This window comes from Tachypleus tridentatus, chromosome 7 (genome assembly GCF_004210375.1).
Source record: "Tachypleus tridentatus isolate NWPU-2018 chromosome 7, ASM421037v1, whole genome shotgun sequence".
In the NCBI taxonomy this organism is placed as follows: domain Eukaryota; kingdom Metazoa; phylum Arthropoda; class Merostomata; order Xiphosura; family Limulidae; genus Tachypleus; species Tachypleus tridentatus.
The window spans coordinates 78,112,102-78,124,661 of NC_134831.1; the positions used below are offsets into that span (position 1 = coordinate 78,112,102).

The 12,560-nt window shown below is 30.6% G+C and overlaps 1 protein-coding gene across 1 annotated transcript in view; it reads right to left on the reverse strand.

Moving 5' to 3' along the window:
- Positions 1-12,560, reverse strand: part of Dlg5 (MAGUK family member discs large 5) — an 87,774-nt gene that overhangs the window by 49,703 nt on the left and 25,511 nt on the right. Inside the window, 7 exon segments of the mRNA XM_076512621.1 lie at positions 207-334; positions 4,787-4,922; positions 8,115-8,272; positions 8,274-8,332; positions 8,635-8,974; positions 9,249-9,491; positions 10,263-10,589. Of these exon segments, the coding sequence (XP_076368736.1) occupies positions 207-334; positions 4,787-4,922; positions 8,115-8,272; positions 8,274-8,332; positions 8,635-8,974; positions 9,249-9,491; positions 10,263-10,589 (1,391 nt within the window).

Consider the following 12,560-nt stretch of genomic DNA (forward strand, 5'->3'; position numbering starts at 1 on the left):
TTTAATCGAACGGTATTCAGGTTTGAATACTTCAACAGATCCCATAAATTTCTCTAAATATTTTATGGTACAGAAGACATCTAATAATTTTAAAAATGTAATCCAGAAGTAACTTGCAGAGAAAGATGCACTTGGTTCTTCAAGCTGAAAAACATTAACAGACAAAAAGCTGGAAGTTCACCATGAAGTTATTTTTTAATACGTACCTTAACTTTCCATCAGCTGGACTTCCTTTTGTCACACTTGTTATATATACTGATGGATCACTAGGATAATGTTGATCATCTTTACCACCACCTATGTCAAATCCAATGTCGTCTTTACTGGTCCCTCTCTGTATAATAACAAATCACAGTTGTTACTGCATTTCTTTTTTATGCAAACAAGGTGATATGTCTATATCAGAAAAGCATGTTTATTGATTTCTCTTCAAAGTGAAGGGTCTATTATTCATTAGGTATTTTTGGCTACATAAGACAGCATTAGAGGAGGTGTTGATTCAGTTTGAAAAGCTAATAATTAATGCCATAGCTTGACTGAAAAAAGCAAACAACTCCATGACATGAGTTTCATTGTGAACCAAAAAATTGAATAAAAAACAACAACAGCCTCCCCACTGAAACCATCAGGTTGTTTCTGGCTGTAGTTGTCACATAAAATGCATATGTAATTTACATAGAATTATGTCTTTACTCGTAAAATCTATCAACACATAGGCAGATATCATGACCTAATTATGTTTGAGATTTTTTCATCTCATAAGCCATGAGAATAACATCTTTGTTACTTAATGTTTTTCACTTTAAACATATTTTGGTATCTCACAAACACTAAAATTGTAAATATACACATAACTGCAACTAAAAAAATCTTTACAATTGCCTTGAAATTGCCATTTGGAAAATATTCAGGATTGTATAAATAAAACATATCAGCAACTGAGCTGAAAAAACAACCCAGGAAGTGAGTTAACACTTGTCCAAAAGATTACTATTATGAAAGGCAGGCTCCCAGTTGTCATGTAGTACCATCAAATCTTCATCAAAAACAAGTTTTAGATACCATTTTAATAGACAAAATGAACATGGACTGAGACAGGAGATCATCCAAGATGTTAAGCAAAATATCAGAATAGGGGAGCTCTCAATGACAGACTTTAAGGAGTTCATTACTGTACATGTTAACTTTAAAATAGACCACATTTCTGTTAGCAAAACTGTAATTATAACAAGTTTAAATGTTCATAATTTGAAACTAAAGGTTAGAAAAATGAAATTAAAATTAAAACATCATAAAACAAAGTACTATTAAAAGAAAAAATTAAGTCAGTTAAGAATGTTTTGTTTGTGAATTTCACACAAAGATACATAAGAGCTAACTGCACTAGATGTCCATAAGTTAGCAGTGTAAGACTAGAGGGAAAACAGTTAGTCCTGACCACCCACTGCCAACTCTTGGGCTACTATTTTACCAATGATTGGTGGGACTAACTGTCACGTTATAATGCCCCCACAACTGAAAGGGATAGCATGTTTGGTGGAACAAGGATTCGAACATGCAATCCCTGAAAAGGATATTCCATACAGAGAGCTCTAAAATCACTATAAGGTTTACAGTTTCTTAAGAATGAAGAATGAAGAAACATCTTCAATATGGCTAAAACATGGAAACTTAATCTCCAAAAAATGTTTGGAAGTTAACATCCACTGAAAAATAAGACTATATTTAAAATAATTTTATTCTTTTTTATCTTATAAAATGAAATTACTTCATTTTTATTTATGCCTATTTTTCAATGTTAACCTTTTTCTGACTTGACTTTTACAGGAATTAGTTGAAGATAATGTGCTATGTCAAATTTGAAAAATGATTTGTGATGCATCCTCAGAACTTTTTTTCAAAATAAAAGTATTACCTTAAAATTTAAATTTGTCTTTTGGTATAAGATTAATATTTTTTAAATAAAATTAAAAAAAAATCAAGAGTTGATTCTTAGCCTAATGTTAGAAGTTTATTCATTTGGTGTGGATAAATAAAGAGCAACAAACAAAGCTACCATCATACCTTGCCACTTATTCAAAGGTTTATAGCTGTTTGATCACGTTAGATATATCATATAAAGGGCACAAATAAGTTTCACATTTAAAATACAATAAGATAAATACTATTTATTTGTACCAGTTACACTTTTTGTTTGTTCCAATAAAGTGACCTAACAAACTCATCATTAGACCTGCCAACAAACCAAGATCCCCAAAACATTAGTGAGAGTTTTCATGCCCTTTGCTCAAACTTTCCTTATTCTATCATTGTCATTCAAGGCACTAAAGCTACATTTTCTTATGTGTTAGATCAATAAATCTTGATCTATTTGTAAATATTTTATGCAGTCAGACAAACAAACTCATATAGATGTAAATTTACTACACAAGACTTGATGTAAAGTAAAACAATGTTATTTAAAATAGCGTACAAAGTATTTAATATATGATAGAGTAAGAAACTTGGAAAATGATGAATAAAACCTGTTGTAAAGAAAAATTACCTAAAAACTATTTATAGCAGTCTATGAAATGAACTGGACTAAATTATTACAAGGTTAAGTATATATCAGATCATCCCATAAGCAATGTCTGAAAATTTAATACAAAAAGTGCATCATTTCTGTCTCTGTAGAAGGGTTTAATGACTAAAATATGTAGTAGGACTTGTACAAAAATATTCAGACAAATAAAAGAAACTAACCCAACTCCACTTTACAGATCATAATGCTTTACGAGTTTATAAAAAGGCAATAGTGCAGCAGAAACTACACAAAACATTCAAGGTGTTTAAGGTACAGTCTCTATCAATGAAAGAAAATGTCAAAGGTTGTTTCAGAAGTTCAGATCAGGTGACTATAGCTTAAGAGATGTGCCATGTTCAGGTCATCCTGTTGACTTTAATGATGACTTACTGCTGGCTGCACTTGATGAAGACTGTGCTGTGACAGTTGAAGAACTAGCACAGAAGCTTAATTCAACCCAACAAATAGCTTGAAAATGTGTCAAAACTTGGAAAATGGGTCCCCCATGATTTGACAGAAGCCAACCTTAGAGCAAAAGTTAGCATTTGCACATCTCTGCACTATCGTGAATGTAACTCACCTTTTTTTTGTTAGTGAGTGGAGATAAAAAAAACCAAAAACACTGCAGACAATGGCTCAATACAGTTAAACTGGCTAAAGCACATTCCAAAATTGACCTCCACCCTACGAAAGTCTTGTTAAGCATTTGGTGGGATATTGTTGGTGTGATCTACATTGAGTTGCTGCCACTCAATGTAACAATTACATCAGATTTCTACTGTCAACAGTTAGAGCACTTGAATGTTGCACTGAAAGAAAAGAAGCCTGTTTTGATCAATCGTAAAGGTGTTGTGTTACACCAGGATAATGCATGGTCCCATACAGCAAGGAGAACACCTGCAAAGATTGAAAAGCTAGACTGGGAAAAACTCCCACATCCTCCTTATTCTCTAGGCCTTGCCCCATCTGATTATCATATATTCCAAAGTTTGCAGAACTATCTCCATGGAAAAGAACTTGGAACACATGAAGATGTCAAAACTATCCTCTCTATATTCTTTTCCTCCAAACCCCAAGAATTTTACAGAAGTGGCATTTAGAAACTTGTGAATTGTTGGCAGGAACTAATTAATAATAATGGAACATATATTATTGATTAAATAACATTAAAAGTGTTTGACATCCTTTCTCTTTTTCTGAACCTAAAATCAGACATTACTTAAGGGATGATATGATATAAAGTTGTAATGAAAGCAAACACAACTGAATATGCAGAAATATCCAAATGCATGACATGATCACAAAGTAACAAGCATGTGGTTTCAAACAAATTGCACAAGTATTTTAGATTTAAACAAGTCAAGAAGAGCCAAAGAAATTGTATTTTGTGTAAAACAATTTTTTTCAAGAAATTACACACAAGATAAATGTTGTTTGTGTGAAATACTGTGAAAAACTAAAAATGAAATCAAGTCAGTTAAAGCCAGATCTCAAGTTATGACAACAACATTTACCATTTTTTACCACACACTTTGCAATGAAAAAACAGGTAAAGAGATTCTAAGCTGAAAAGCCAATATGCAGTCAAGACTCCACAAAAACCTTTCTAACAAGATGAGATCTGTAGTTTGATTAAAACATATATGAGAAATTCTGGACATACAAACAAGTGAATTATTTATTTATACAGGTCTATCACATATTAATCAGTCAGTACACAATGCATGTGTAATGGCATAGTAAATGTTACATAGCAGATTGGATAATATTATAAAAAAATAAGTACACAGAAAAAATCAAACTTTTGTTTCAAAAGATGTCAGATATACAAGGGAGAATTGGCATCAAAGGACCAGTCCAAGCAATATCAGATGTTGCATAGTGGCTAAATAATTAAAACTTAAAATCAATTTCTAAGATGAATCAAACCCATTGGATCACTGGTCAATTGCTCAGTGTCATATTGGAACAATCTGCCCCCTGCATGAATATCATGTCACCTATTTGAAATGTCCATTTTTTCAGATTTAATGATGTTTACAGGTTATTATTGCAATATAAAAACATGAACCTGATGAAAGAATGTAGAGGTTAATATGAAATCTTCAAAATACAGTTTAAAAAAAACTGCTTTTAAAAATTTATCTACAATGTAAAAGAAAATTACATCTCTTAACTCATAACACAAAAAAAATAATTAATTAATCATAAAAAACTTACAATATTAATCTCCAAAGTTTCCATTTCCAGTTCTTGAAGGTCTGTTTCAATGGCAGAATCCCTACTGTGAGTGTTACCAACTGAATTTAATTGCTTCATGCGAGACTCTTTTTCTAACTGAGCTTCAATCTTCTCCCTCCAAATAATAGAAAAAAATCAAACAATATTTTGTTTTCCATATTTCGTAAAATATCAGAATTATCCATTAATATAAAACTTAAAACTCCAGAACCATAGAAGTCAAATTACTATGTAAGCAAAAATATAAACAGATACAGAATACTCTACAGTATAAAAGACACTTAAAACACCTTCAGCCACTAAAGATTTATCAAAAAAATGTTAACTTGATTTACAGTCTCAGAAACATACAGTATTATATTTCTTAATATATTACTTTGTTTTATCATTATAAACTGATACTCCATTTGTCTATGGTTTTTTCTCATGTGCCCATTGAATTATTTTCTACCTACAAATAGTCTCACTCTTATTTCTATAGAATTTATGTAACTATTAAACTAGCACTTGTTTTTCAACTAAACTTTTATTCTGTAAAGTTCTCTCATTTCAGCCATTTTTCATACTACATTATAATAAGCCTCACATCATGCTCCACATTTATCCCATCCATCTTGCCTTTTTGTATTTCTTTTATTCTATTTAATTAACCACATTTTGGTTAAGCCTGTTGTTCAGTGAAACTAAATTAACCATAATATTATATCAGATAATCCATTCTATAAAACCAGAAGTTTTCATAAAGCCACAATTCTTCACATCATTTCCACACCACTTTGATTTTTCTCAGTTATCCACAACATACCCAGGCCTGGAAATTAACTTTGTGAGTTTTCAGGAAGTGTGAGAAATCTGCTCTCTTTATGTATATAAACATTTTGCAATGTCTTAAATTGCAACTTAAATGGAATATTTCAAACAAAATTTTATATAGTCAAATGCTTTTTGTATAACTGCTACATATATTTAAATAAGCCATTATAATTCATCTACAGCTAAAAGTACAGGAAATATTTTGTGGAACATGAATTACAACCTAACCTTCCAGCTCCAAACATCCAGAGCTCTAACACAGGGGAATAGAAAAACCATATTCCAACCATAATATAATATTTATACTCATGATGTTCTAAAAACACGTAGGTCCACAAAGTCTTGATAAAAATGAAATAGGAACCCTAAACCTGAGCACTTTTGAAAAGTGGATCTTCTTTTTCAGGTCCACCTTTCAGAAGCACTCTGATTATAGGGTTTCTACTCTATTTATATTACCATGTAATAAAAACAGAACTAGACTGATAAGTGTACTGTACAACAGGTTGAATAGAAATATTTAGTTAATTAAATTATATAAAGGTGAGTACAAAGAAAAACCTGTATCAAATAAATAAATCCTTCTTACATATAAAGCATCCTTGGAATGTTTATACATTATAAATTAAAATGAACTTATAAGATGACATAATTTGAAACTGTAGTACTCAGCCTTCACAATATGGTTTTGTTAACCTTTTTGCAATGGGCCTGGTGTATTATACACAAGTTCATATATACATTTACACAAGTATTTATATTATAACCTTTGATGCAATATGTATATCTTCACAAAATTTGGTAGAATTTTAGTAAATATTACAAGTCCTTTTACACAAAAATTCAGGTCTTTTAATAAAGTATTTCTAGTAAATATTTGTTGATGAAAATAGTGTGTTTTGTTACTAGTCTGAATGCAAAGTGATCTTATGTTATGATTAAAAACACTATTCCTCATCTAAAAAATCTCATTATTTGCGTAATATTTAAAACCTCATAAATGCATTTCAAACATTTGGTTTCAGTAAGACTATTCTGCTGTTATTTTCTCTACCCCAAGTATGTACGGTCTGTCAATTTGACTGACCTTGTAACCATCATAAAAAAAATTAAGAAATAAAAATAAATTGGCTTTTTTTCATGCTGCAATGGTTATAAATTATAACATGAAAATACAAATGTTTAGTCCAAATTGCTTAAGTCCCATATATACATTTTTATTACATTGACCTACTAGTTGTGCCTGGATAACATTACATAACTTGCATTGACACAGTACATGTGCAATCATCTTACAGTATCCAATAAAATAAAACTGACCTTTAGTCTTTACAAAGTGACACTTACTTGGCTGTTTTTTAGTGGACTAGTATTTTGTAATACAGTCACATTTTAATTATTATACACTTTATATGTATATAGATTATTACTACTTAGAAATAAGTTGGTAAACTTATTTTTCTTAAAATATGAAACAATAAATAAAGAAGCAAACAATTATCTCTTTTAGCTATGATCCTTGAATTTGGTTGCTGCTGGACATATGTTGTAAAACCTTTTAAAATTTTGAAACAAATTTGTTAGTTTTTATATATATAATTGGAGAATAGCATAAAACCATAAGTTACTTTATCAATATTACAGAATTCCACTATAATTTATCAAGCTTAGTAACTAAGCTGTATTTATGTCTACAAAAAATATGAAACTTCAAACAAACTAAAGACACAACCTACATCCTGGAAATTTGATTTAAAAGAATGTAGTACTTTTAATGGATTGAAATAGCTGAAAAAGCCACTAGGAGATGTTATAAGCTGCTAGTTGTTTATTCATGACATATATTGAATTAAGTGTACATAAAAGACCATTTCCAAGTGTGGAAAGAAGTGAACAGCATCACTGTGTTTGACTCAGTATGTAAGCCATATTGTTTGTTTAAAGTTAAACACAAAATTAAACAATGGTCTATCTGTGCACTGCCTACCAAGGGTATTGAAACCCGATTTCTAGCATTGTAATTCCACAACACACTGCTGGACCACTAGGGGAACAAGCCATATCTGAGCAGAATAAAAAGATATTCTAGCTTGTCAGTATTGGTAATTTGAGTTCCTAATTTGTACAAAACTATAGACTTAGTATTCTGATGTCACAAGCATCTAATTTTAAACAAGGCTGCATTCAACATACAACTCACTAAAATCTATATTTGGATCTGGTCTTTTAATATTTACTTTTAAATTAATAAATTAACTCATACATAACATTAAAGTTTGAATTATAATCTATAATTTGATATCAAACTTATTGTTATAAGTTCATTAAATAGTAGTTCAATAAAACTTTTAATACAAGTCAACAAACGAGATGGCATGGCACTTGACCCATCACAAAAGGGTTTGAAACAAGTTTTATATAATGTTTTCAATAATCATGAAAAAAAATCCATTATATATAAAAATGAAACACTATAATTCATGCTTTTCTTTACCTAAGCTCCTTTACTTCTTTCAATGCTTCATTTCTTTGCCTTTTAATGTCATCAGAGTCTCGAAGCGCTTCAGCTAAGTCGCTAACTGCTCTATCTCGTTCTCGACGAAGTTTATCACAAAGTGTGCGAATGCTTTCTCTTTCAAGAACAATTTTGTCCCCGTTCACTGAAAGCCCAATCTCTTCTTCGTTTACAAACCTCTGCTTCCTGTTGTGCTTCTATAATTTGATAAGTTTTCTTTATAACAAACAAGTTCTTATTCTCTTTACATAGATGAATATTTTTCAATCTTTTAAATGACTATTTCCATGGAATATTTAAAATCAAGTTTTATACAGCTCAGTGCTTTTTGTATACATATGCTATAAATATACGAACTATTTATTAAAGCAGTCCAGTAAGATTTCTGAAAACAATATGTACGTAACAAATAAGCAACCATTTTCTTAAAAAGTACAATTTATTTTTTATGCCTGTTCTAAAACCTTTTTTCTCTCGACTTTCCACACCCATAACTTACCTGCTAATTCTGTTTGAAGCTTTTCTACTTGTTTACGAAGAACTTCAATCTCCTCTGTTGTTTGGTCCATATTATCTAACTCAGAAGCATGAGATTTTTTGGGACTCTCCCTTTGTGTCAATCTATAATCTCTTTCCTGTTCTTTTTCCTTTCCAATTTTTTCTAGGTCATATTTCTCCCAGCATTTATCAAACTTCCAACTAATCCAGTCTTGACCACGCTGACTTTCTTCTCGGCCAGTTTCATAGTCTCCATACTTTTCCCGCAAGTCATTACACTCTTTCAGAGCTCTATCTCTGTCCTGCAGTGCAGAGGAAATTTCACGTCGTAAACTTTCCACCTAGAAAATTATAGCAAAATAAATAATATATAGAAAACGAAGCAGTGAACAACTTTTGCCACAATATTTTAAGGGTTAAAATTAGACATAAATCTCACTGTTAAAAATATTGCTCAGTATCACTTTTACGTGAGCTAGAACAATACGTACAATTTTCTTTCTTTAGAAAAACGGCATATCTTATTTTCTCTATAAATATAAATGTACATTTTCCTCCTCATATAACACAACATATTCTATCTTCTGATGACCATACATAGAAAACAATAATTGCCTCTTCCATGGAGGTTTTTTGTTGCCCCACAGCTGCAGAGCATCGTTTTTGAGCCTCGCCTAGTTCTTCTTGTAATCTTTCAATCTCTTTATGCACTTGGTCACGTTCTGACATTATTAAGGAGTATTCTTGGACAGCCGCATTTCTCTCTTCTGTCAAGCGGGCTAGATCTTTTGTTGCTTTCATACGAACTGCCATAGCCTGGTTAATTTCTTTCATAGCATCATCCCTCTGTTGTTGAACCTGAGAAATATGAAAACACTCTACATATTTTCAGCACTTAAACATTTCAAATGCCTCAATCTTACTCGAGTTACTTGTAATACAACTACAAAAGTATTGTTAAACTAAATATTCCACACATGAATACAGAAGAAAATTAGTTTTTCAAACCATTTCAGCACATGTTAAGATATGTTTCTGGAAAAAAAAAAAAAGCAGTTTGACTAATGGCTTTGATAAATCAACTGAAAAGTCTAATGTGTTAACATACAATAAGTTTAATTTAGCTGTTAAATATTGAAGAAGCAACACACTGATTACAGTACAACTTGTATATTGTTAGAGTAGTTACAATTAAAAAAAACAGTAATATAAATACATTTAAACATCACAGTTTATTATACTATTTGCACATTAAAAACCTTAGAAATAAATATGTTGCAGCCTAAGTTGGTATATCTAATAAGATATATTAAATCATGTAAAACAAACTAGTACTGTTCAATAGAAAAAGAAAGCAATATTTCATGTGTTTCTTCAGATTTTCAACAAACCATACTTCACAAAGTGCATTATCAAACATTATAGAAATTACAACATAAGTACCGATGTCCAATTATGATAAAAAAAATTATTTATCACAGAGGCTGGATCTCTCTTACCAACCATTTAAATGCCCTCCCTGTCTTTCTCCCTAGAGCCTTACCCACAGAACTTGTTGTACGAACACATAATCAGATTTTCATTGATTGTTACATACGACAGAATAAGATAAAAAATTAGAAAATTAACCTTTGCCAACTGTTCTCGAGCTTCATTTCTCTCTCTGAGAGCATTATCCCATTGGCGAATTGCTGCAGTGCACTGTTGTTGTAAGCCATTTCTTTCATGTAGCGCTGCATTTCTTTCATGAAGTGCATCATCATAAGACTTCCTCAGGCGAGCATTTTCTTCCTGCGTTAATTCTAGCTTAGAAAAGGCAGCACTATGTGATGCAACCAGATCAGCATAACGCTTATGAAGGGCATCATACTCTTCTTTCACGGCTTCACATTTTCGAACAATGGTAAGGTACAGTTGGTTAGCAGCCTCACCACTTCCACTTTTGGCTAGCGAGTCCTGAAAGATTGTGTGAAAATTAACAGAACAGTAATACCTTATGATGGATTAATCTTTAATAACAAGGTCCAAATTACTAGAACTTAAAAAAATATGAAGTAATTTAATTTTTAACTGTTTCAAGCTAATTCTGAACCATTTTATTCATTCAATCCCTCTTAAAGTGGAACAGCTCTACTTATATTTTTAAATTAAGTTTTAATTTCTACCACATTATTAAGTTCAGTATTGCTGCATCTCCAAACATTCTCTAAACACAATATTGTAAATAAACTTTCAATGCTATTCAGTAGTAAGTTTCACACTGAGATACTTCACATAATAAAAACAGCTATCCATGTAAAAACTTAAAATTCAATGACCATTAACCTGTAATTTCCTGTTAGGGTTTTTAGAATACACAAAATTTAATTTGGAATGCAAGTAAAAACTATCATATGATTAATAACAAAACATTTTCTTACTGTATGCAAATTTTAAATCTTACATTTAGAAATAAGTGTATACATAAACAGTGTGTTATAAACAAGTGTACACATAAACAGTGTGTTTATATCAAGCCTTTAAGCAAAATCCCTCACTTTATTTGATTTTTCACCCCAAAATCACCATACAACAAGATATATAACATGTTAGTAAATTTTTTCTTGTTTGGAATTAAGCACAAAGCTACACAATGAACTGTCTGTGCTCTGCATACCACAGTATCAAAACTCAGTTTCTAGAGTCGCAAGTCTGCAAACATGCCGTTGTACCACTGGGGTGCAAACAGAAATCACAAAAGCCATATGCATTTACTTCTCAATATTCACTTCTCCAAAAAATAAATTCTGAAATCTTACTTTTACCCTAACTTAATAAATTGTATTAATAAACACACACATCAAAACTTAATGAATTACTCATGCTCACATGAATTTTGTTTTCACAAAATGCATGTAAAACACATGAAATAAACATTAAGTTCTTCTTCTATAATTAATGCATTTATTCAAGCAAGAAGTTTCATATAGGTTATGAAACTTTATCTCACAAACTGTATTTCAACTAAATGTGAAACTTTTTTGTAATAGTATCAAATTTGTTTTTTGGCTAAAAATGCACAAATTTCTTCAAAGACCTAAATGCAATATTTAAGCCTTATTTCCCAGAAGTTTTACTTGTTTCTAGATTGATAAAATTAACGTGTTTTATTACAGATAAATGTTTATCATTTCCATTGTCTGTCTGATGTAGGGGGCACTTTCATATTTATATAACTAAACAGTCTACACTTGTATTAGGTTTTCCAGTAAAAAAAAAAAAAAAAAAGTAGTCTGGTAAGTTGCAGATATGTGCAAGGTGCAATAAAGCAATTCTTTTCAAGAAATGATTATTTAACCAAAAATTCACATCTGTCAATTTTAAAATGTTTTTGTGAGAAAAGCCAAAGACTCCTAAGTTTAGTAGATGGACTGTGACATCATCCATAGACACCACATACATTTTACCTATTAAATGTTTATGTAATCTTACATTTGTAACATCACAATACCTATATAATAAATATACCTACACATTTAATGTTTACAAAAATTAGCATATTTTGTGTTTATTCCAAACTCAACACTGAATAACAAAACTTTTCATTCCAAATTGAATGTTTAAACTCTAGTTACTACTATGTGTTTATAAAACAGTTCAGTTTTAATTATAATTATAGGTTATAGTGTTAGAAGCTTAAATTGAATTGTTACATTTCTTTGTATAATTAAGTTGTCATACTTTGTTACTTACATATATATCATTATTCACAAATAAAAATTTCAGTTTTTTTATAAACCACATGTATTCATGTTAAACTGTTTGCATATCTAACATACGGGTTAACAGACAAAAATATTTATGCATATAACAATAAGCCCTGTTAAAAAATTATTGAAAACTGGTGCAATTTGTCTCATGCAAGGCAAATAGACCTTAATATATTGT